Raw genomic sequence first — 24969 nt, forward strand, 5'->3', positions numbered from 1 at the left:
CCTGACCACGCCATCTGCTGCTGATCTGTGCCAGAGCTCCACATTTCTCTAAGCATGCTTCTTTGTCTCCATGTGCTTGTTTTGCCCTTTTCATATGGTGAACACACACACACACACACACACACACACACACCTAAGTGATGCATCTCAGTTTACTGTGTCAAGAGTACACCAAGGATAGTCACAAGCACCAGGTTTGGAAAGCAATGTGTAATTTTACTAAATGACAAGATTAGAAACAACATGTGAACCAAAATTCTGAAATTCTGGTTCAGCTATCTTGTTTAAGCCTTCAACTACAAATGTATGTTGTCAGGTTGCAGACTTGAAAACATGTTTTGTTACTAAAAAGTTAGAGCTGAAATGAAAATCTGAGAAATATTTGCTGTACAAGCAGAACAGAAGCTGCTCATTGCAGGATCCCACTATCACTATTTATCTATTTTTTAAAGATCCAGTAGCTTGCTATCTTTTGAGTTTTGTAGAATTACTAGAAATTACTCAGTGGCAGTTGCTATTCAAGGGAAAAGCTTTACTCAATTTTGTGTTCTCAATTCATCTCACTCAGCTTTCATGCCTAGATTTTGCAATGAAACAGCTTTGGTTGCCCTGTGGAATGACATTTTCTTGGAGAAAAATGGAGAGAGTGCTATATGTTAATGAAGCTGCTGCAGCAGGCATTTAACTATTTGCTATCATTTCACTTGCCAGTCCTACAGACACTATAACATCTAGTAAACAGAATACTAAGAGCCTACACATGCACTTACTTTGCTTCATAAGTTGAACTGCTAGTGTAGGACAGTTGGAGCACATAAGGGAAAACATGCGCACCACCATGATGAACATCCCTGAGCTCAGAATTGGAGGAGTCACTACTAGGAGCTGCTGAATATTTGTGAGCAAATCCTTAGAGGCAACTTGCTGGAGGAGATTCTTCAAAGGAAAGAAAGAGGGTTTTAAGTATCATTTGGTCAAAACCTTTTTTCAACATTATGCTGAAGACAGAAAATAGATGCTACCTCCTCATGTTGGAAGTTGTCCACTAGACGTGCAAAACAGAGGCAAGTGCTTTCTACTGACTTTTTGTCCTAAGAAATTGAAAACAAGTATTACATTTCAATACACAAGATTTGGCATGCAGGTACATCAAGAATTGCAATCCTGGAATTGTCCTATTACAGTGTTCGGCAGAGTTAACTGAGAAAGCATAAAAAAGGACCTAGTCAAGCTAATACACAACCAAGAATCACAACCCAAGAACTGGGACAAACTACTTAATATCAATATATTTCCATAGCCAAAATTATCTCCTTTAGGGGGCTGTACTACCATTAAGGTCCGGTGAAATTTCTCCACAGCACATGTAGATCAATCTAAGATTCACATATCAGAACAATTAGAAGATAGCTGACCCAGACAGTTTCTGACCTGGTGGGTTAGTCTTTGTGTAAGCAATGGCAGAGAATCTGCAACAAAGTGAAACTCATCAGGAGTGATGCTCTGGCAGCAGTTGGCAGCAATAGCTAGTGCATTCCTCTGGGCATTTATGCTGAAAAATTCCAGATACAGCAGACAGTCTGCTAAGCCTCCCTATAATACAAAACACACAAAACCAGTTCAAGCAAAGAGAGGACTTTAGATCATCAGGAGAGATACAGAAGTTTCTTGGAGCAAGTGCTCTTTAAAACTCTGGTAACAATCAAGATTAAAAATAGCCCCTTTTTTTTTAATCATAAGAAATACTTACTGCCTGCAGAATAGCTTTACTATGTCTGCGTGATAACATCTCCAAGGCAGTGAGTGCCTGCTCTGCCACATCAATACACTGAATAACTTGCAGCTAGAACAAATAAAAGCAATTTATTTAGTTTTTAAAGTGATATGAAACAAGATTAGAAATTGATCTATGCTGTCAATCATTTCCCAATGTTCAAATTTTGAACCATACTTTAATAGTTTCCATTACCTTTAAACATGCACACTTTATAATATAACTTTATATTCACTCAAAGGCTTGAGTATTATATAACAGTAATTAAATTGCTCTTGTTATGTACCCTATACTATAGATATATATTTATTTTATACAACATTGTTGTGCTTCATTCTGATTCCTTACTTAATCACATGGAAAGAAAATGGGATTGTCCAGTATTTGTGTACAGTATTATACAAACCATTTCCAAATTGTAACATTTTACCCCATACTACTACTACTACCTATCTTTATTTAATTTTTTGTATTATTATTATTATTATATCTAACTCAACCACAGCACTGAAATTTACAGTGTTCTTGAATCCTCCAGAGCAGACTGAACAGAAAATTCAGGATTACTGGAACTGGCTGTGTCTTTAAATTTACACTTTACCAAATACATTTGACTACTCAAATGAACGTTCTGTAAACTCAGCCTAACTTCTGGCTTTGATGTATTCAGCTTACAGGGCTATGGGTAGGACAGAAGCAAACACTTTACCCAGGCCTGTTAGTCCAGACTTGCAAGCCTGTTACCAAGAAGAAACCTATGTTTTCTATACAGTGTCCAGATATTGCTAGAGCCAACCAGAAACATGAATAGAAGCAACATCCTAAACAGTGAGCTGCTTCTGGCCCAAGGCCCCCTAAGAAGAGTGTGTGCGTGTGCGTGTGTGGACTTTGTTTTAAGTGACAATGTACCACACTACATTAAATGCTCTGTCAAGAACTACAAGTCCCAGTTCTTTTAGTTTCCGCTGGCAAATTTTATGCAAAGGCAAGAGCTGCCAGCAGGATGTGGCAGCCATCCAGCAACTGGGACAGGGGAGAGAACAAGTCCCATAATCATGGACTTTTGAGACCCCAGGGACAGGAGACACCAGTGCTGCCAACAGGATTTACTGGCCTCAGAACATGCATAAACAATACAAAGCTAGGCCTCTCATCTCTAGAATGGTATTAGAACTGGCACTAGATTCCAGGAACAATATCTGAAGGTCATACATCACTCATGTATAACATATATACATACCTGCTATGCTATCATATTTGTTCATAAATACAATCAGACGGCTAGAAATGTTAGGGAACTAAAAGCAGCTAAAAGAAACAAGTAAATCCTCTTTTTTTTTCAGGTGTTGGAGTCCATCTTAAAACTTTATACCAGGTTGAGAAAAATTACTCTTTGTACTACTTCATAAGACATTACGTTACAACAAATGTTAAGTTCATAAAGTTAGTTAACAGTATTACCTTTTCCAAAAAAACAGGAATTGCATCTACTACAACAGCAGATGATCTGGGAAGTGCTTCCATCATATAGGTTAAGGCTCGACAAGCATGATTCATCTATTAAAAGATATAAGAACATAAGAGCCCTGCTAGAGCAGTTTAAAACCTATCAAGTCTAGAATTTTGTTTCCCTCCATAGCCAACCAGATGCGTGTAAGAAGCCTACAAAAGTAGAGCATAAAAAGTAATAGGTCTTCCCTACTGTTGTTCCCTAGGAAGTGCTTATCACGAGACATTCTGCCTCTTGTACTGGACCTAGCATATAGCCACCATGACCAGCAGCCATTGATCTAACAATGCTATCTAGAATGTGCAAACTAGCAAAGCCTCCTTTGAGATTTACCTGAAGCTGCATTTAACAAAGTGTGCATGAAATACTTACAATGTCAAAATTGTGCTCCATCTGCAGCAATGTTATCTGCAAACAATACGAAAGGATGAGTCAGCTTGCAAGAACAATTTCTCTAAATTCTAGTAATTTATAAGTGTGCTGAATCTACAATTCCCATCATTCCTAGCTAACAGGACCAGTGGGCAGGGATGCTTGGAAATGTAGTCCCAAACATCTGGAGGGCTGGAGTTTGCCTATGCCTGCCTTATGAGATAGGTTAGGCTGAGAGAGACTCTCTCAAGACCACCCACACAGCTTCATGCCTGAGCAAAAATTTGAACCCATGTCTATCCAGTTCAAATACAAACCCCTACCCCCTACACTGGATCTCAGAATGGCTAGACAAGATGCACATTTATTCCCTAGTTGTCTGAAACACAATCAGTAATTTGCTGTTTCTTTAAAAATGTCACTTTTTGCCAAGGCCATTGGTGAAACATACTGCTCTAAAACATTTAGAGAGAATGCAGTTATTGAAGCATTTACTTCTTCATGAAAACACAGTGGATAATACATTACATGTTCAAATGAATGAGTGAAGACAGGTCCTTACCAGAGCTGGCACAACACTCTTGACTGGAAATCCTCCCAAAGTTTCTTCATTCCCCATGACCAACAACTGACACATTTCAATCACAGACTGTAATTGCTGGCTTTCATCAGTAGCCTGGAGCCCCTGTAGAAGTTGCTGAGCTTTAGAACCTAGAAAAATTGGGGATTTTGAAAGCTTACATCTTCCACTTCCACAATATATTATCATAGTTGATTAGGAGAGACAAGGCATTTTCATTAGCTGCCTATCATAAATATGAAAACAGGAAGTCAGTAATGCTGCATTTATATGCATCTTTGTTGATATTTAAATGTTATTAGATTACAGCTACCAAATAAACCAACAGTATGTGCTTTAAGCTACCGAAATGCACTATAATATTCAAGAGATAGTGCAAACTGAATCCATCCTGATAAGATAGGAACAGAAATAGAAAGACAATTTAAGATCATTTTTTTAGCTAGCAGAGTTCTCAACCTGATCAAACCCTGGTAGATCTATGGGCACATAGTTCTGAATCACTATTCAAAATTAAGTTCCAAATTCACCTGCAATTGAGACACACACAGTTAAGCTTCTTCTCACTCCTGCTAATACTGCACTTGTAGCTTTCTGTACTTCAGGCTTTCTAGTGATGAACTGATGCCAAATGACAGATGCCTCCCCGGAGGACATTAAGCTGAATTGTATATTGTCTTCCTATGCCAACTGTAGAGAATTGCCTAACTGTAGAGAATTAGGCTGTTATGCTGTACTGTTGTGTCATTATACTGGAATAATTACACTGGCAAAACTTTGAGAGGATCCCGATTCTGTTTTAAACATTCAAAAACTTTTCTTCCTCATGGTACACCCTCCACAATGGAGTACCAACAACAAAAAACCTTTAGTCAAAATAAGCAGTTTTAATCAATCATGAGAGATTAGAGAACAATGTGTTTCTGAACTGCATCTCACCAGTCAAAGTTTCACAGTGTCAATAGACTGAGCGTACATCTAAGTCTGGATATGTCATAGGCTAGTGCTTCTGTTAACATATGCATCATTTACTTAAAATACAGAGCTACTGATGAAACTTCTAACAGCAAGGTAAGTAGATACATCTTCCTAATTTAGGAAAGCTTAGAAAATGTAAACCACCTTGGTCAATGGACTAAATCACTGTAGAAATATTTGATTACCTATGCAGAGGCTGTGTTTGGACAATGTTGGTTTATTAAATGGGGATTTAACTGTGAACCACTGCACTGTGAACCACTATTAAACCAGAAAGCCTCTAATTAACCATCAAGTACAATAAAAATAGTGAAAAACACATTTAAACTTTAGGATTCTTGCAAAAGCAATTATTTGAGAGAACAACCAGATAAGCATAAAAAAAACAACATACTAAAGGTTGAAGATGGGTACTTTTCATTCCCAGCTGTCAGGCTGACCTTATTACAGGACAGATGGGGACAACTGTTCCTAGCATTGCAGGCCCTCCCTGTGGGTCCATGTGGTTGTTCAGATTCCTTAGAAGGGGCCATGGTCCAACCAAATAGGAAGTGACTCTTGGACACTGTCAAACATGGCACCCCTTAGTCAACAACAGCCAGTGAAATTGGGAATGTGCACCCATGTCTCCAATCACCCACCCACAACTCCAGGAAAAGTGTTTGCTAGAAGACAGTACTGAATTAGGTACACCCCAATGATTCTTTCTGGCACAAGAAAGTGTCAAGCGTGGCACTCCAATTCCAATAATAGCCAAAGTGTTTCGAAATGAAGAACTGGGGGTGTACACCCCAAGCTCTGAGCCACCACAAATCATATACCTAAAAAAAGCCTTGTACAATCAAAGACAAGCTTCCATGTAAGATGGCACAGAACTGGCATCCAATCCAGAGAAATAATCATGTGCAATACACCATCCCATGCCAACCATAGCCAATGTATGCAGAATGAACAAAGTATCAGGTGTGTGTGTGTCTGTGTGTCCTAATAAGTTTTCAGCCACTCTAAATCATACAATGAAATAAAATAATAAATAATAATAATAATAATAATAATATATTATTTGTATCACGCCCATCTGGCTGGGTTTCCCCAGCCACTCTGGGCGGCTTCCATAGAAACCAAAATTACACTAAAATATCATACATTAAAAACTTCCCTGAACAGGGCTGCCTTAAGATGTCTTCTGTATTGTGTCCATCTCAGTGCTTAGTTTGAGCACAAGACACTGTCAAGCATGGTGCCCCCATGCCAATAGCAGCCAAAATGTTACCCAAAAGCTAATTTGCAGATGGGGCAGGGTGTGTGTCCTTTGGACCCCTCGTAAGCAGTGGTTATTACTTTTCAATCCAACTACTTGGGATGATAAAACATTATTTGGCAGGAATGTTAAAGGTCAACCTTGTTTTTACTGCACTAAAGTTTCCCCCTTTGTCCAAATCATAAAATGATGCCCACCACATATGGAACAAGTCAAAATCCTAAGTCACATTGTGAAGCTGGAAAAGGATTAATGGTTGAATCATGGTGAAAGTGCTGTGCATGTAGACAAAAACCCCAGATTTAACTTGGCTTAAGAGACAGAGAAAGGATCATCCAAACCCTGTGATTCAAGTCTAGAAAGAAGTAGTTGTTTAAACAGGTTGCTTTAAATATGTTTCCCTTCGGCTGCAATAAATATAATTCAAGTGATTATGAAGAAATCCACAAATGTGGAGGTTTGACAAAAGCCAGTTAATAGGATGTTTTTGTTTTTTTTACTTGTTAATAAAAGTTACAGTACAAGATCTAAGTATTCTGAGAATTTAGTCTTAGAAGTAGTCCTTCAAGAAGCTATAAGGCTGCGGAGGGACAAACTTCCCAAGAGTAGTAATTCCAGAAACTTCCTGGATGAAGCAGCTTACTTACTAGCTCCACTTCCAATTGTCCGATGAAAAAGTTGCGACATTCGAGGACCAAGAGGACCAAACAGATGTGGAGGAAGACCTCTAGCTTCCAACAGAGCTAGAGACAAAAATATACATATAACTTATTTGAAACTCATGCACAGCACTGTAATTTATAATTCACATCAGACTTTCAGTGTTGTAGCACAGATTATTAGGATGATTAAACCCTACACCATAACAATAGTGAGCCAATTCTAATCAAGATCTGAGTGCAGTGAAGAATTTTAATATGGGCCGAGCTAGAACTACTAACTTAGAAGCAATATTTTACATGCATTTACCTAGTCAACGGCCCCAAGCCTTGAAAGCTGTACAAGTTTACAATAATTAATATCATACATCCCACTTGAACACCTACTTAAAACAACGAAAACTTAGAAAACCTATTTATTCTGATTGAAAATGAAAGTTCCAATACCTATTAATGGTACTACTTAAGACAGCTAAAGGTTTCTATTAAGGACAAAAGGCAGTTGAATCCTCTTTGCTCTTCTAAAAAGAAAAAAAAAATTAAGAGCAAGGACTGCCAACTACCACCTAGAAGATAACGAAGCCAGTCTTTGGAGGATGCAGTGCTAGACCAAACAAAAAGATAAAACATTTTCTAATCACCATAAAAGCTGTTCCTTCCAATAATGAAACTTTGACTTTACAGTCTATGACGGCAAATGCAGTTCCAGAAATCAGAATGGGCAACATCCAGTGATAAGCAGACCCAGTGTAATCTATGTACATTTATTTCAATCAATCTATTCTAACTTAGTTCTGTCTACTCAAAAGAACAATTTCGCTGGATATCACCCAATGCCATTTCCAATCTTCTCACCTCAAAAGTTTTATTTTTTATTTTAACAATGAAGATTTCACTTAAGTGATATGCCATCAATAATCAGAGTAACTGGAGTAGAAACAGTGAAAAAAGACAAACAAGTCCTGGAAAATTAATGCTGACTGATCTACATTTCCTTCGCAAACAATATAAAAGTGCAGCATTAAAAATCCTTAACATTTTAGAACAAATCTAAAAGCTGTGTTAATATTTATTTACTGTAGTCATGAGTGTAACATAAGCCTCTTAGTTTGTACCTTGCAATCTCCCCATCTCAGAATCATCCGATTCACTTTCACCAGAGGTAGTCATGCCCACAGCCCCAGCAACAGAACTAGAAGCTACAGGAGGGAAAAAAATTAGTGGCACTATATTAATAAGTCACACAGTATACATACTTGTTAACTCTTCCTGAAATCCTCCTTCCAAAGTAGTCAAAGAAAACCTTTAATGACTCCAGTAGGAATAGGAATGGGCATACAAAAAAAGCAGGTTTATTTTTAGTCTTGACCCACATAGTATGGAATGACTGCACTTGAACACACAAGGTCAGTTTAAACTTTCAGCCATGCAATATGGTTGAAACTTTGGGGCTTCTTTTTCTTTAGTAAATAAGCAATTTAAAACAGAGGGCAATGGCATTATACCATATAAAATAATCACAGTTCAAACATATTTGCTTAAACAGAAAACTGACAGGAATATTCAGAATTAGGAGCTATAATCAGAACTTGGTGTGCTTTGCACCCTGCAACAAGGCTGCCAAGCAGATATGCACTAATGCAGTTTGTAGGATTAGACTAGTGTAGCAGCTTTGTAGCTTTCACAAAACCACAGAGGTGAAAGAGGCAGAGGAAACACTTCCAACAGACTTGTGGAACAGACAAACGTTTGTTCAGGGTACTATTAGTTTGCTTGCTTGCAAGGTAAGTTGCTAACAACAAAAATCTATGCATGTTTACTCAGAACTAAATTCCATAGATTTCAGTGGTATTTACTCCCTAGAAAGAGTGCATATGTCTGCCCGTAACAATGAAAAGTGAAGGGTGTTAAGATGCTTCTATTACCTGTTAATAGAAGTATCAACCAAACTAAGCAAATTAAAACTAACGTGCAAAAACAGCCAGTGAGCAAATGGCTTTACTTATATTCAGCAACACTTCTTACCAAAATGAAGTCAGTAGATCTATGATCCTATTAAGCACATGGTATATTGGACAGGAGCCAAGGCAAATGAATGCTCACTCCTTTTTAACCACAGGAGAGGTATCAGGAGTTACATACACACACCCAGCCCTCACTGTCCCTTGACAAATATATTTAAAGAAAACATCAACATTAAACCACAGTTAATACTAGCTAGGATTCCTTGTTTTAACAAGAATCTCAGCCAAACTTGAAACCTCAGTAAGAGACTACATATTTTTAGAAGGTGAGATCTAAATTTATCTTCAACTGACTTGAATAGAAACATAGGTATCACTAAGTGTAGCTGGTGCAAGAAAAAATAGAAATAGCAGTCCCATCCACAAGAGGAAACTGTTGGCAGAATACGCTTTGAAGTTAAAGAACTACTTTAGGTACATGGTTTGGGAATGCTAAATGGGTCCTCTTTGAACAAGCCTCTATGCTATATTATAAACTTTCTTCCAAAGTCTCAAATGGAGTATAACTGATCACAAAGCGGAAACATTTCAAGTAACTCAAGTCCAAAGACCCTTTAAGCATTTTCTCCTTTTTAAAATCTGGCAAAACAGAGCACTGAATAAAGCATACTTAACTGTACTAGTATTGACATTTCTAGGCAGAGCAAATACAAACAATTTATGGACAATAACTGCTTTTTCTGTTCCAGTGTTGAATGACACTAGTTAGCCATACCTGCTGCTCCTTGTGGAGCCTCATCAGCTCGTGCAGATGAAGAATTAACTCCATCCTGGTTGTTATCAGGATCAGCCATTTTCTCCTGTCGGCGAGCTTCAGCTGCTCCTCTTTTGCCCAGGCCAGAGCCTCGCCGACTGAAAACAGAGTTATCATCAGGAGCCATCCAGATTACGCTATGTGGTCTACAGTGCTGGTACTATCAGCACTCAAAATTAAACCATGCAGACATGGAGTCATAACAGAACAGTTAAACTATATGCAAAAAGTTTTTAAAAGGGAAGTTCAAACAGTCACATCTGCAGATGAAGCAGATGAGAGGCATGTTGAGAAAAAGAGATGCATTATCAACATTATCACATCCATGCTTCGCTGACTTCAAAAACTACAGTGGTGCCCCGCAAGATGAACGCCTCGCAAGACGGAAAACCCGCTAGACGAAAGGGTTTTCCGTTTTGGAGGCGCTTTGCAAAACAAATTTCCCTATGGGCTTGCTTCGCAAGCCGAAAATGTATTGTGAGTTCCTGCGGGGTTTTTTTCCTCCCCCCCCCCCCTTTCTAAGCCGCTAAGCCGCTTATCAGCTGATCCGCTAAAAGCCGCTAATAGCGCTAATCCGCTAAGCCGTCAATGGGCTTGCTTCGCAAGACGAAAAAACCGCTAGACGAAGAGACTCGCGGAACGGATTAATTTCGTCTTGCGAGGCACCACTGTACTTGTTCAGATATGCCTACAAAGAAATTTCCTTCTGTTTTTCTAATTTCTATAGAAAAACAAAATTTCTGTATTGTTCAAAACAGCTGGTGAGTAATAACACATCTTCAAGACCTCACACCAGGCTAGTTAACAGCACTGTAATTAGATTATCTGAATTGGGCCGTAGTTCTCTTGTAACAAGTTAGGTTATTTTGTAATGTCCATTTCAGCGCTGAGAAATTGGGCCCCTGTATTAAATTATCCTGTCTCTTGGGTGGTTTATTGCATATTATCCTGTAGCCACCACGACACAAATATAGGTTGTCAATAAGAATGTGCTTTCTAAACTCTTTGGGGAGATTCCCTCAAACACAAATTCATCTTCACAATCTTAACATACATGTAATTTTTAAAGTTCGAAAATACCTGGTACTAGCACAGGAGCCCGTGGTCTTTTGCCGTGTGCTCCGCCTTAAACTGGGGAGCTCCGCAGGTGGTGATTCACTGCGCTTTTTTGTTGATTTTCTTAAGCCTAAATAGAGAAAAAGACAGCTAAAACAAAGACAATTCTAGTTTCTTTACGAAGACTGTGCTTCAGAAAATGAAACGAAGCTGCACATTCAAGGGAAAACACAAATTGTATTTATTCTCTATCAGATACAATACCTCCTGTGTTGCATGTATTTATGTGGTTAACAACATCACATTATATGCAATAACCTTGCTCGGCTATGCCCCTCTTTAATAAAAAGATGGGGGAAAGGTCCACATTGTATGGTGGTGGACTTGTATTCCAATACTTGAACTGGGACCATAAAATAGATGACAAATTTCAAGATTTTCTTCCACCCTGAATTGCAAAGCCTTTTTAAAGAAAGAAAACTTATTGAAGCATGCATCAGAATTAATCTGAAGTTTCTGGGGTAATTTGCATATCACAGTAAACCATGCCTTAGCACAAACAATTTGTTGGAGCATACTGAATAATTTTCTACCTTTACTCTTTTGGGCTTAGTGTTACATGTGAACCAGTCTTGGCTTCCTGAGTCTCCCCAAAACAAATCACAAGCAGTAAGCCAAGGTTACCAGAACTAAGCCAAGTCAGAACTTGTTTGTGTTATTAGCTGAAGGACAGGTATTCAAAGAGTATGCATGGATGCAAGAATTTCAAATGTGGATTTCTATTCAATCAAGCTCAGCAACTGCAGCTGAACAAGTTCCTCTCTCCTTTCTCCTTAAAGCTAGGGTCTTAACAGGGCAGTCACTTAAAAAAAAAATCATATGTAAAATAATGGGAAACGTAAGACAAAATCCTTGCTAGTCCTGTGAAGGAAGTATAAGCGACATTGTGAAAGATCCACTTGTTGAAGGCCAAAGTCCTAGATTAAGTACTATGCGTGAACAGAGTGATGTCCTTGGTCTACATCTCAAAACGACCTCAAGGCCTCACAAGGCACAATTTGAACTAAAGCTGGAAATACAGGCATTGCCACTGGGGTCATTTCAAGTGCTATGCATTTTTCCTTAAGCTTCTTTTGAAGGAAACTAGCAGTTGCATATTTCAAAGTTGTATTTAGGAGTACCAGTTTGTGATATAACTTTGAACACAGATTTCAAGCAGTACTCTGGGGTGAATTTCCATTTTAGAGGGAAGTTGAACCTACAGAAGAGCTATGAAATGTGACTGAGAAGCGAATTTTTATTTTTAAATATGCAAGAGTTTGAAATCTGTTCTAACAGTAAGAATGCAAAAGATATCCAAAACAATAGCATTGTTTAAACAAAGGAAGGTTATTCCTTTTCAGAAGTTTAGAACAAAGGCTATGGGATATCAATGCATGGAAAACTACTGAAGTCACACAGTCATAACTCATGTTGCGTCTGCTTCAGGTTACATGTTTTCGTGTTGCATCCCGTGGCAACCCGGCAGTACCGGAACGGGTTACTTCCGGGTTTCGCCACTCGCACGTGCGCGGAACTGCTAAATCGCGCTGCACGTGTGCGCAGACATGGGGCTTCAGCTTGCGTTAGTTCAGTGTTACGGATGGGCCTCTGGAATGGATCCCGTCCGTAACACAAGGTTCCACTGTATTTTGGTAATAATAGCTAGAATACGTGATAAAACCAAGAGAGGTTAGAGGTTGTGAAAGGCTGTGTCTACAATATGCATTCAGAAGTGGACCCTATCCCTCTTCCAAGGAGTGAGGCACTCTGTGTAGAAAATGAAATATATTCCGATCATCTTAGAGACTTAACACCAATTTTTAAATAAGAGCTCGGAACTGTTCTTGATCTGGGAGCTGGAGCAACTTAGCTGAACAATGTTTAGACTAGTAGCTTCTGTCCCACACCGTGTTATGTGGTTTAATCTACCATCAGACCAGGGTGTACAGTGGTGCCTCGCAAGATGAAAATAATCCGTTCCGCGAGTCTCTTCGTCTAGCGGTTTTTTCGTCTTGCGAAGCATCCCTATTAGCGGCTTAGCGGCTTAGCGCTATTAGCGGCTTAGAAAAAGGGGGGGAAACTCACAAGGCTCGCAAGACGTTTTCGTCTTGCGAAGCAAGCCCATAGGAAATTCGTTTTGCGAAGCACCTCCAAAACGGAAAACCCTTTCGTCTAGCGGGTTTTTCGTCTTGCGAGGCATTCGTCTTGCGGGGCACCACTGTATGCCTAAGAGCATCCAAGCAACCTGTTGCAAAGCTGACTTGAAAATGCTTTAGCTGCTCAGTTACCAGAAGTAGCTGAGTTATTAACTACTTGAGAGATAAATTTCCTTATATCACGCCTATCCACCTCAAGGCTCAGAAGGATTCTGAAACCTTGCATACACCTGAATTCAGGCCACAGGTTGCAAAAACAACCATTTCCCATCATCGGATAGCAAGCTGCAAATTTATTTTACCAGCATAAGCCTTCCTAAGATGATTTATGTATCATAACCTTAAGATGAGACTACTACCTATACATCTAGGACATAAGCACAAGCTCTCCAGAGTCTTAGCAAAGGACTTTCTCATCAACTCCTACTTGATCTTTCAAACTGGAAATTATTACTATTATTATGTACCTGTCGTCCTTTCCCAAGGTCCCAGGGCAGGTTACAACACCAAAATACAACATAAAAATGACTTGGAACAACTTGGGGGCTGCCACAGAGAATACCCTGTCTCAGCCCACTACTACCCAAGCCCCTGATGGTGGAGGAACTACCAAGAATGACCCTTCTGCCACTCTTAGCACCCCTTCACTTATGATAACACATTGTGGCCTATTCTGACTAGTAGCAGCTTTGTAAGGCCTAAATTAGAGGTTTTTCTTAGCCTTACTACAAGATACCCATTGTTGAAGTGTCAGGGATCAAACCCAGGCCCTTTTGCATGCAAAGGACAGCTGAGTTACACAATTGACTCTTCCCATAGTTTTACTTGATAACAGCTTGGAACTAACCTTTGGGATTAATTGGTGAATATTAGTCAGTTGTACCAGTGCTTTCTTTCTTCCCTATTATTTCAACCTATGAAATCTAAACTATATGGACAATGTAAAACAAAAAAAACACACCCCTATTCTCTACTGTCAAGCATTTGGTCTTCTGATTGTACTGCTTTACAGTAACCAGAACTTGATCCTGTACTAGCCAGCCAGCTCATGAAGTTAAGTGTGAGGCTCTTCTGTGTTTCAACTATGGTGGAAGCACAACTGGTGGGGTCAAGAGATAGGGCTCTCTCAATGGTCATAACATCCCAACTGTCTTCTCTTAGTTTGCGAAGACTTTCCTGCCAGCAGACTAAATCTCCTTTTTTTACTGGAAGACTGTGTTTTATCTGCTATGCCTTGGTTAGATTTTATTTATTAAATTTGTATTCCACCCTTCAGCCTAAAGGTACGCCGGCTGAGACCCTACCTGCCTTTGGACCGTCTTGCTAGAGTGGTTGCATGCTCTGGTTATCTCCTGCTTGGACTACTACAATGTGCTCAACCTGAGGCTACCTTTGAAGGTAACTCGGAAACTACAACTAATCCAGAATGTGGCAGCTAGGCTGGTGACTGGGAGTGGCCGCCAAAACCATAAACACTGGTCCTGAAGGATCTTTATTGGTTCCCAGTGCGTTTCTGAGCAAAATTCAAAGTGTTGCTGCTGACCTTTAAAGCCCTAAATGGCCTCAGCCCAGTATACCTGAAGGAACATCTCCACTCCCATTGCTCAGCACAGACACTGAGGTCCTCCTCTGAGGGTCTTCTGCTGTTTCCTTCACTGTGAGAAGCAAAATTACAGGGAACCAGGCAGAGGGCCTTCTCAGTAGTGGCGCCCTCCCTGTGGAACACCCTTCAGATGTCAAGGAGATAAAGAACTACATAACTTTTAGAAGACATCTGAAGGCAGCCCTGTATTGGGAAGTTTTTAATGTTTGATGTTTATTATGTTTTGATATATGCTGGGTGGAGTAAATAATAACAATAACAATAACAACAATAATAATAATAGTAGGGATGATGATGTCACTAATGTATGAAACAGACATCAAAAAAGCAACACATCTGAACAACCTCCCTCTCTCCAAAATATCAAACCAATTCAACAGCAGTCTGGGTCACACACCAGTTTCCACAGGCTGAAAAAAGAGATTTGGTGCTGCAAAACACCTCTGGGCTACTTAATCGGAGGTTATGGACTGTGCTCCTGGGTAGTATTACTAAACACACATAGTTCTAAGGCATAGCAGAGAAGGACTATAAAACCTTGGTAAATAATATATAAACAAGGTGATATCAGGGGATGAAAATATTTCAGGGTCCATATTAAAAAGCATACCCAATGTTAAGTTATTGTACAATAAGACAAGCAACTTGGAAGGACTAAGGACCAGTTCATATTTTGGATTAAATCTTTGCATCCAGAAAACTAGCAACCTGAATAGATCAGGTCAAACCCTCTCTTCTTCAACATGGAGTTGTCCCCCCTATGGGGAAGTATTCAAATATACACCTCTGCATCTATAGCTGAAGTATTACAGTAGCTTCTCCTTGGCTATAACAGCTGTACAGACTTCCCCTCCCCATGATTCTCACCTGCAAATTACTTCTTATACTATTTAATGCAAATCCTGCACAATAAGCATGTTACATAAGGTGGTCAAATTTCAAGCCCTCACATAAGTAAAAACATTTTCAACTTACTTGCTAGTTTAGCCTGCAATCCTGAAGGCCCGGGTTTTGATGCCTCTGGCTTAGAAGAGCCTGGCAGAGTCAGTTTTGTTTTAGGCAGGCTAACCTTGGGGCTGAAACGAGCAGCCCAATCAAACTTTGAAGAGCCACTTATTTTATTCTGTTCTTTATCACGGCTACTTCTCCGTGGGCTGGGGCTGGATGCAGATCTGGAACGCCTGGCCTTACTCTGGTCTTTCCCCTGTTTCACTCTGGCACCCTGAGGAACAGCAGAAGAGGCAGAAGCAACAACAGAAGAGGAGGAGGATGTGGAGGCTGAAGAGGAAGAATCTGTGATGGTGCTACACCCAGCTTTGGCTGAGCTCGCTGATTTTGAAGCCAGCTTGGTGGGTTTTGCTGGTCTCTCTTCACTGCCAGTCGATTCAGCTGGTGGACGACTCTTTACAATGGATGAGGTCTCTGTCCTTTTCCGTTTCTGGCTTCGGGAGCCACTGGCAGCTCCACCCTTTCTGGTATGAGCCTTGCTTGTTGATGGCAATTGTGAAGACTTTGACTCCTGCTCTTGATGCAAGTGTCTTTTCTTAGACTTAGTCTGTGGCTTGTTTGTTTCCAAATCTGAGGAAGAATCAGCGTGCTGAAGTGCTTTGGTTTTTTTGGCAGGGCTAGGAGAATTTGTCTGGTTGTAATCTGGGCTAGCACTGCGTTTCACTCCTCGAGGACTGTCCTTTTTAGGCACCTGCCCTGGTTTTTGCCGCTCCAAAGTATTGTCTGTGTCCAGAGCCTCTTGTTGTGGAATTATAATAGCAGATGAGGTACAGCCTCTGTTGAGGGGGAGAAAAAAGCAGTATAATCATCATCTACAGAGTCATCCAGCTATTTAATTTGTGGTATTCCAAGGAAAGGAAATTATAATACTTTTTTTACTATCTAAAATGCAAAAATCTACATTAAACTTTTAATTCTGATTTTAGTAAGCAACTTTGATTGAAGCAGTAGTGCTGAAAGTTTTACAGAAACTTGTATTGTCAACAGGTGTGTCTCTAACATACTAAACAATTAATACTGAAAAGTGACCACTTCAGTATTGCATTCCTTTTTTTTCTTTTTCCATTTTAGAATTTTCACCAAAAAGGTAATGGATATTCAAAAATGCAGTATAGCTGGGGAAAATTTCCAGGCTGCAGTTCAAGATATAACAGAAACTGGGGTCATCAAATGAAGTGGTGGTGGTTCAGGGTAGACAAAAGGAAGCACTTCATTACATAGCACATATAACTATATAGTATCCATAAATAAAATTGTTATTGCTTACAACAGATACGACAATGAAGATTACAATATATACTGTTGAAGTTATATTTGTAAATTCAGAAAAATATAAGTTACCTTTTAGAAACTTGTCCCTTGGACTGTTCAGAAGTAGTATTGGACTGCACTTTGGGTGCCTTTGATACTGATTTTCTACTTTCAGAAGGGCTGTGTGCCTTATGTTTTGCCTGCCCTAAATGTGACCTGTCAGTAAATAATTAAGAACAGAAAGCTATCAGGAAAACTGGCATACAAACACAAATGTATACATGGAGTATATTTGCAGTATAGTTTTCCATTAAGCCTATACAAAGATGTTCTAGGGAGAAAAGTTAAGTATATCAAGACATCAATTCTCTCAAATGAAATTGTATCTCAAATTAGTATTCTTTGATATTTCCTGGCCTTTTCAGTCTTTCAATCATTCACATTAAGCAGAGATTTGGAATCATGAACCTATTTAGAAGTTTGTAGTTTCCTATATTCATTTGCATTTCCTCTTACTAACTATATCCATATGGGCAACTAAGAAATGCTCCAAACTTCTCACTTTCCCTCTACACAAATGATAAACATTTGCACAATGATTCTGTAGTTGATAAATCCTGCAGCTCCATGAAATTATTTATAACTTGAGCAATTATTCACCAAGTATACATTTAGCATTTTTATTTACCAAAATAAATCAGATGTCAATGGAATAAACAACTATCTGATGTTTAGAAGATATCTGAAGGCAGCCCTGTTTAGGGAAGTTTTTAAATGACTGATATTTTAATGTATATTTAATCTCCTCTGAATAAAGAAATGCTAGTGGTTGGCAACAGTTTACCATTACCCTTTGAAATGGGGGGGGGGGGGGAGAGGGCAAGAAGAATCACTGTCCCTGTGTAATACAGAAATTAGAAATAAGTGAAGAGAAAGTGAAGCACAAGCTGCCACATGCACAACTGACGTAATGCTGAGGGAGATGTGCCCAGGCACGGTTAAGTAATATGATCAGCCACCAGAGTCCATCTCCTTCTTAATTATGCAGACCAATTGCTTGATATATCTTGGCCACTTGAGAGTTCAGTTACTCAATATTTCTAAAGTTAATAGCATTTGAATTAAATATCTGAAAATTAAGCTGCATCTGTTTAAACATAAATCTAGTCATACCACATCCTGTCAAGTCAGATTCACCAACTTTTGTGCGGAGAATACAGGGCATACAGTAATTATTAAAAAGATGCTGTTGTATCTCTGGATTTAGAGTAATTTATTTAAAATTTATTATGCATCCCTGAATGTGAAAATACCGTATTTTTCGCTCTATAACACGCACCTGACCATAACACGCACATCGTTTTTAGAGGAGGAAAACAAGGGAAAAAACATTCTGAATGAAACAGTGGATGTATCATTTTTGTGCTTCATGCTGTGGCCACAGACATGTGATCTGATGGTGAATTTGGGCTGACCCAATGCAAAGATCCTGAGGATCCCTGTGGATCCATGTTTTGTAACCACGTTTTTGCACCATTGCAGCCCCAGGCAACAGTGGGTGCGTGATTTTGGGGGGGGGCAGGCTGTAGCCATGGACATGCTATGTGCTCTGATGGTGAATTTGGGCTGACCCAATGCAAAGATCCTGAGGATCCCTGTGGATCCATGTTTTGTAACCACGTTTTTGCACCATTGCAGCCCCAGGCAACAGTGGGTGCGTGATTTTGGGGGGGGGGGCAGGCTGTAGCCATGGACATGCTATGTGCTCTGATGGTGAATTTGGGCTGACCCAATGCAAAGATCGTGAGGATCCATGTGGATCCATGTTTTGTAACCACGTTTTTGCACCATTGCAGCCCCAGGCAACAGTGGGTGCGTGATTTTTGGGGGGCAGGCTGTAGCCATGGACATGCTATGTGATCTGATGGTGAATTTGGGCTGACCCAATGCAAAGATCCTGAGGATCCATGTGGATCCATGCTTTTTAACCACATTTTAAGTGGGGAGGGAAGGAAAAACACAGAAGGGACAAGGAGCAGGAGAGGGGTGTGCAGAGAAGCAGCTGGCTAAGAATGCAGGAGAGGGGTAGGGAGGAAAGGAAGGCAAAAGTTTTCCCTCACTTACCCACCCAAGCCAGCCAGCTCGCGCGCTTTCTCTCTCTCTTCCCTTCTGCATGTTTTCAGCTTTCCCCTCTGCTTGCCTGGAGGGGAGGGGCTTTCCCTGCTCTTTGTTTCGTTTGAGCAAACACAGCAAGGAAACAGAGGTGGGTGGGCAGTAAGACCCTGAAGCAGAATGACGGAAAGCAGCCGCTTCCTCTTTTCAAGTTTCCCTTCTAGGAGACGCGCGGTTTGATTTTTGCCTGCTTTTTTTTGCCTCCTCTTGCACCCATTGGCTCCAGGGACCACACATTCGCTCAATAACATGCACAGACATTTCCCCTTCCTTTTTAGGAGAAAAAATCTGCGTGTTATAGAAGGAAAAATACGGTATGTTTCTAAATGGTTTACAAAGCATCAAAAACCAGTTAAACAAACTATTAAAAGATAAATATCCAGGTCAAGATATTTGCGTAAACAAGTGCTTCAAAAGCCAGTGGAAAGCTAATATAGATGCCCCTGCCCCAAGTATTTTGGTTGAAAGTACATTCCATAAAACCAGTGCTACCACTGAGAAAGCCCATATCCGTGTTACTACAAAGCAACAATGATTAGGCCATGAAAGTCTAACGAGGTTCCATTTATTTATCTTAATGATGTTACTGGGCAGTGGAGGGGGATTTGGTCTTTCAAGAAATTAAGGACTCCAATTACGCAGTTAAAAAAACCGTCAACTTCAGAACCCATGGTCTGATTTCGGCTTGTTTTGAGGCTGGCCATATTTATTGTCCAACCATGACTCCTAGTTTCAGACATGAGAGGAAGCCATGACCAGCTTAAACTGAAATTAAAACTTCCAAAGTCCTCCTCCTATACACATAGAAGGAAAGGAGAGGTCACTACAGTGCTGCTAATGCAGTGGTTTGACTTTACCCCTGGAGGCGCACTCCATTGTCCTCGAAGACAGATGGATGCCAATACCAAATACCTATGTGCATATGTTATGTCTGCTGCGTCAAGGTAAAGCCATGCTGAGAGGCTGGTGCATAAATCAACACTCAGCTGTAAAATTGTTTTTACACTCTTGCTGCAAGATAAAGCCAAATGTACAACAGGCCATTTTAGTCTCTTTTTCCAAAGAAATCTGTACTAAAAACCTGAACCAAAAGATTGCATGTGAGCTTCAGTCCATAGAACAAGACTTTAAACCCAAATCTGCTTAAGCCCTGTGAACTAGGCATTCTAGTTCAATGCTTATAAGGAGGTTGTGCATTTTATGTTTATATTCACAATTCTAGCTGTTAAGGCCAAAAGGAGACATTTCAGAGATACTAATAAATGCAAGAGAAGTACAGTTATCTGTCCTAAATAAAGAAAAAGATTTATTGGGTTATCCCCCCTCAAGTGTTAAACCTCTGATGATCAGAAACTTGCAGATAACGAATCATACCTTCCTCCTACTGCGTCGTCTTGCGGTTGGGCCCCGACAGTGTTCCTTTGTGAACGTCGCAGTGAGCCCCCTGGACTGTTACTAGGCCGGTTGGACATTGGCACCTCTCTCCTGAAGGGACATACCCTTTCTAGACACTACCATTCACTGAAAGACAAAAAAAGAGCCCCAATGAGAATATCTGGCCTCTGTTGCAATGTTTACATATTATGATAAAGGTTAATTAATCCTCACAATATTTTAGAGAAAACAGAATTATATACCAATGACCATTTCAAACAATGACCAAATATCACTTATTAATGTTTCTAAAGCATTGCTTGCTAGGATACATTAGCAGATAGAAAGAGAAAGAGAACACAATCAGTGTTTTTTTAAAAAATAATCAACAGATTTAAACCAAATCAGAAAGGGCTTATGTACACAATATCCTCTTGGCCATCACTAGGTTGCAGAAGCATAGTATTCTCTTTCTCAGAAAACCCCCCAGCTTCAACCACCATTGATGCCAACTAGAGTCATTACTAGACAGTTGGAACTAGCTTCAAATCCTGGCAAAAACCCTAGTTAGTGCCAAGAATAGTTAAAGTCAGTTCCAATATAAGCCTTAATCAGTAATAGGCTGATTAATTCATGCAGAAAAATGAGAGTTGTTGAGTAATCCCTCATAGTTAAGGGAATGGGAGAACTGTGAGAGCATCACATATATGAGTTCTTACATGTGCTGCTCTCCAATGCACAAACATCACTACTTTTAATTTTGTGACAGTTCCTTCAACAAGATTCCTCAACAAATGCTTGTATAAACGAGCACAGATTGCTCAGACTGTAATACTAGTTTATTGGTTTATTAAATTTCTATACCACCTTCATCCCAAAATTACAGGGCGATTTACATTATAAAAACTGAGAAATACATAACATAGAAGCAAACAAAAACAATACCACTAGCCGCCGCCGCCCCCGAATTTAAAAGGCCATAGATGAATATGCCACTCTTAGCCAGGGAGAAGCTCGAAGATGGCTAATCTGCAAGGAAGGAAGACCTTACCAAAGGCATGATTTCAGCATACACTGTCAATAAATAGCATTTAAAATTGTCCAATGTTTAACGATAAATAATGACTTTGGGAATGTTACAGCAACTACATTGTGGCACTGCATTTTAAGGGTTTATGAAGAGCAAAAATGCATACGATGGCTGTGAGGCTTGAAAACATATTACTTTGCTAATGACCTCAGAAGTAAAGCTCCACACTGCGATGTCAATGTCCTTGGTGATAAAAATCTAACGTTTGCACCATTTCCACGTACAGCAGCTAGTCCTAGAAGTGTGTTGACCATGACATTTTATACTTAGACCATTCACAGTATTCCACCTTCCACTTAACATGGAAACAATTATCTAAAAAACAGGTAGGAAAATACCTTTTGCTTATGCTGCAGTCATTTACACACTCAGAAGTAGCCCCAATTGAACTCAGTGGAAATCACTTCCAGGTAAGCAATCTTGTTGAAAATATACCTTCCATCAGCCCCAGCTGACATGGCCAATTGCCAGGAATGGCCTTTTTTGTAATCCAACATTTGGAGGGCCACAGATTTCCCACCCCTGAAGTACAAGATCATAGTGTTTTACAATAAACACAGAAGCACAGAGACAGAGCAGAGGATCCTGCCAGCTTGGTTTCAATAGTACAGGAGGGCAGATGAATAAGATGAATGGGGGCAAATGCTATTCTACATATACAGGCTTTGTTTCAGTTGCTAATGAGAGGTGAGTGTTAAATGTGAGGTGGTTTTTGAAAGACAAGGTACTGTATTGCCAAAAGTTCTGGGAGAAAAGACAAAATTATCAATTCAGTGTTGCAAGCCCAAGTCTGTGAATTCACTCCCAACTGAGATTACAGGCATCATCCTTGCTGAACAGGTGCATGACAAGGTCTTCCTTATTCCAGTACACATTTTATGGTAGTGCATGGGCTTATGCTTAGTTTTATATAAAATCATGCTTTATTTACTGATTTCAAAAATATTTGTACTTATAAAAGCACAAACTTTCACACTCAACACAGTAAAGTGAACTATGGCTTACTGGGAACATGCAAATGTGTGGGCTCTCAGAAAAAGGCTTAAGCCAGCATGGTTGTGTAGTGGTTAAGAGTGGTGGACTTGTAATCTGGTGAACCAGGTTCGCTTCCCCGCTCCTCCACATGCAGCTGCTGGGTGACCTTGGGCTAGTCACACTTCTCTGAAGACTCTCAGCCTCACTCACCTCAGAGTGTTTGTTGTGGGGGAGGAAGGGAAAGGAGATTGTTAGCTGTTTTGAGACTCCTTAAGGGGAGTGAAAGGCGGGATATCAAGCCAAAACTCTTCTTCTTAAGAGCACTTTGATCCTTACTCATCCTTTTTGCTCTGGTAGCAAGCTGAGCTAAGCCAATGCTTGACTTAGCATATCATCCCAAGTCAGGCTCGCTCCTGATTAAGGTATCGCCTCACTAACCACAAGCTGTAGCCAAAAACAAGCCTTGGCATCCAACTGTGGTTAGTGAAAAGGGACCTTAATTGCAAGTGTGATTTTAGACAACATGTTAAGCCAAACTTAACTGATGAGCCATAGCTTGGCCTATCATGCTATGCAAGCGATACCAATATATTGGTTTGTACTATGGAATACCACGAGTCTTACTTAAGCCTTTATTGCGGTTTCATGTAATTTCACCTTTCAGTTCACAACTACAAGGTTAGCTTTGATTTAATCATATATTCCTCTAAACTCACCTTTTAGTATTTTTCTAATGTTTAGTAATTGCCAGTTTTGCTGATGAATCAGATTGTGCCATTTCTTTACAGTCAGTTATATACAGAATCTGTGCAATGACAAAACTATTTCAGCTCGGAAGTTTAAAGAATAGGGAGGAAGCTGTAACTCTGTGTGTGTGTGTGTGTGTGTGTGTGTGTGTGTATGTAAGTAAGAGACCTCGTGGCTAGGTGTTACAACTAATCAATATTTAGCATCATTATTACAAATATAGTAGCATTCTGGGCTGAAACAGCTGTTATACCAGTATTAGTCCTCAGTAACAGATTTACGTATTGTGAGATAGAACAGCAAATTATAGGGTATAACAAGTTTGAACAGAAGTTAGTGCCTTATCTTAAGAATGTTCTGTCCAAAACACTCCAACAGTTATCTGAATGATTTGTGCTTATTTATCCTCTCTTGCAGGAGCAAGTTGCCATCTGAACAAGATTCTAATTCCTTTCTTCCAGTTTCTTTCAAGTTTCCTCAGTTCTACCCTATTGTGAGTACACCATAAAGGTAAAGGTAAAGGTACCCCTGCCCGTACGGGCCAGTCTTGACAGACTCTGGGGTTGTGCGCCCATCTCACTTAAGAGGCCAGGGGCCAGCGCTGTCCGGAGACACTTCCGGGTCACGTGGCCAGCGTGACATCGCTGCTCTGGCGAGCCAGAGCCGCACACGGAAACGCCGTTTACCTTCCCGCTGGTAAGCGGTCCCTATTTATCTACTTGCACCCGGCGGTGCTTTCGAACTGCTAGGTTGGCAGGCGCTGGGACCGAGCAGCGGGAGCGCACCCCGCCACAGGGATTCGAACCGCACCATAGCCATGTCCATTTGGTCACATTTTATTAAGTGTTGCAGTAATGCAGTTCAAGTATTTAACATGCACACAAAAGGTTCTGTTTCATTTGTTCATAAGCTTGCCAAAATGTTATAAAACATGTATGGCTTTGGGGTGGTTTGACACAGAAGCTTCATTGTACTAAATAGGTTCTGCTTAAGCCTTCTTTTGTAGAGCTTTTAATATTTTTGGATAGGACAGGACTAGAGGATCCCATCAGTCACCTGGCATGAATGTTTAAGGCATTAAAATGTATACAAATCCATTCGCAATTGCCCCAAATTTTCAGTATAATGGCAAGAGAACCAACCAAAAATTAATTTTTAAAATTAATAATTAAATGTGGTATACCTAAATCCAGATGTGTCTGTTCAGTTGAACGGACACATGGAATCTATGCAACTGACCTTACTCTTCCACATTACAAGTACCCAACTGGCAAGCAATACCACCCACACAGAAGGACGGAGTTGGGTGGGACCTTAGAAGTCATCTAGTCCAACCCCCTACACAATATTTTCAGTTGCATGAACTCCATGTTTCTGTTCCAGTGACCAAATGAATTTGGGGTTTTGCTCCACTTCTCCGTCACCGACATACATGCTGCTCCAAGTTAGCGATGAAGCTTGAACCAAACACAATATAGCACATCACAATACACCATACACATATTGCCTAAATAAAATTTCCTAGCATTTTTGGAGTTTCCGTGAACATGGAAAGCCCTTAACAAAACATGTTAAACTCACAG

The 24969-nt window shown here is 40.0% G+C and overlaps 1 protein-coding gene across 4 annotated transcripts in view; it reads right to left on the reverse strand.

Moving 5' to 3' along the window:
- The window catches only part of TRIP12 (thyroid hormone receptor interactor 12), a 70352-nt gene that overhangs the window by 27015 nt on the left and 18368 nt on the right, over positions 1–24969 (reverse strand). For all 4 annotated transcript variants that reach the window (XM_079977538.1, XM_079977537.1, XM_079977536.1 and 1 more), the window contains exons 2-15: positions 20575–20721; positions 17119–17244; positions 15745–16553; positions 10993–11098; positions 9874–10010; positions 8250–8333; positions 7123–7218; positions 4219–4367; positions 3657–3692; positions 3236–3331; positions 1751–1843; positions 1432–1593; positions 1023–1091; positions 771–936 (exon numbers count right to left, since the gene is read on the reverse strand). In XM_079977538.1, coding sequence (XP_079833664.1) covers positions 771–936; positions 1023–1091; positions 1432–1593; positions 1751–1843; positions 3236–3331; positions 3657–3692; positions 4219–4367; positions 7123–7218; positions 8250–8333; positions 9874–10010; positions 10993–11098; positions 15745–16553; positions 17119–17244; positions 20575–20672 — 2227 coding nt within the window. In that variant the 5' untranslated portion in view covers positions 20673–20721. The remainder of the gene's footprint in view (positions 1–770; positions 937–1022; positions 1092–1431; positions 1594–1750; positions 1844–3235; positions 3332–3656; positions 3693–4218; positions 4368–7122; positions 7219–8249; positions 8334–9873; positions 10011–10992; positions 11099–15744; positions 16554–17118; positions 17245–20574; positions 20722–24969) is intronic.

This window comes from Podarcis cretensis, assembly GCF_951804945.1.
Source record: "Podarcis cretensis genome assembly, chromosome: 5".
In the NCBI taxonomy this organism is placed as follows: Eukaryota; Metazoa; Chordata; class Lepidosauria; order Squamata; family Lacertidae; genus Podarcis; species Podarcis cretensis.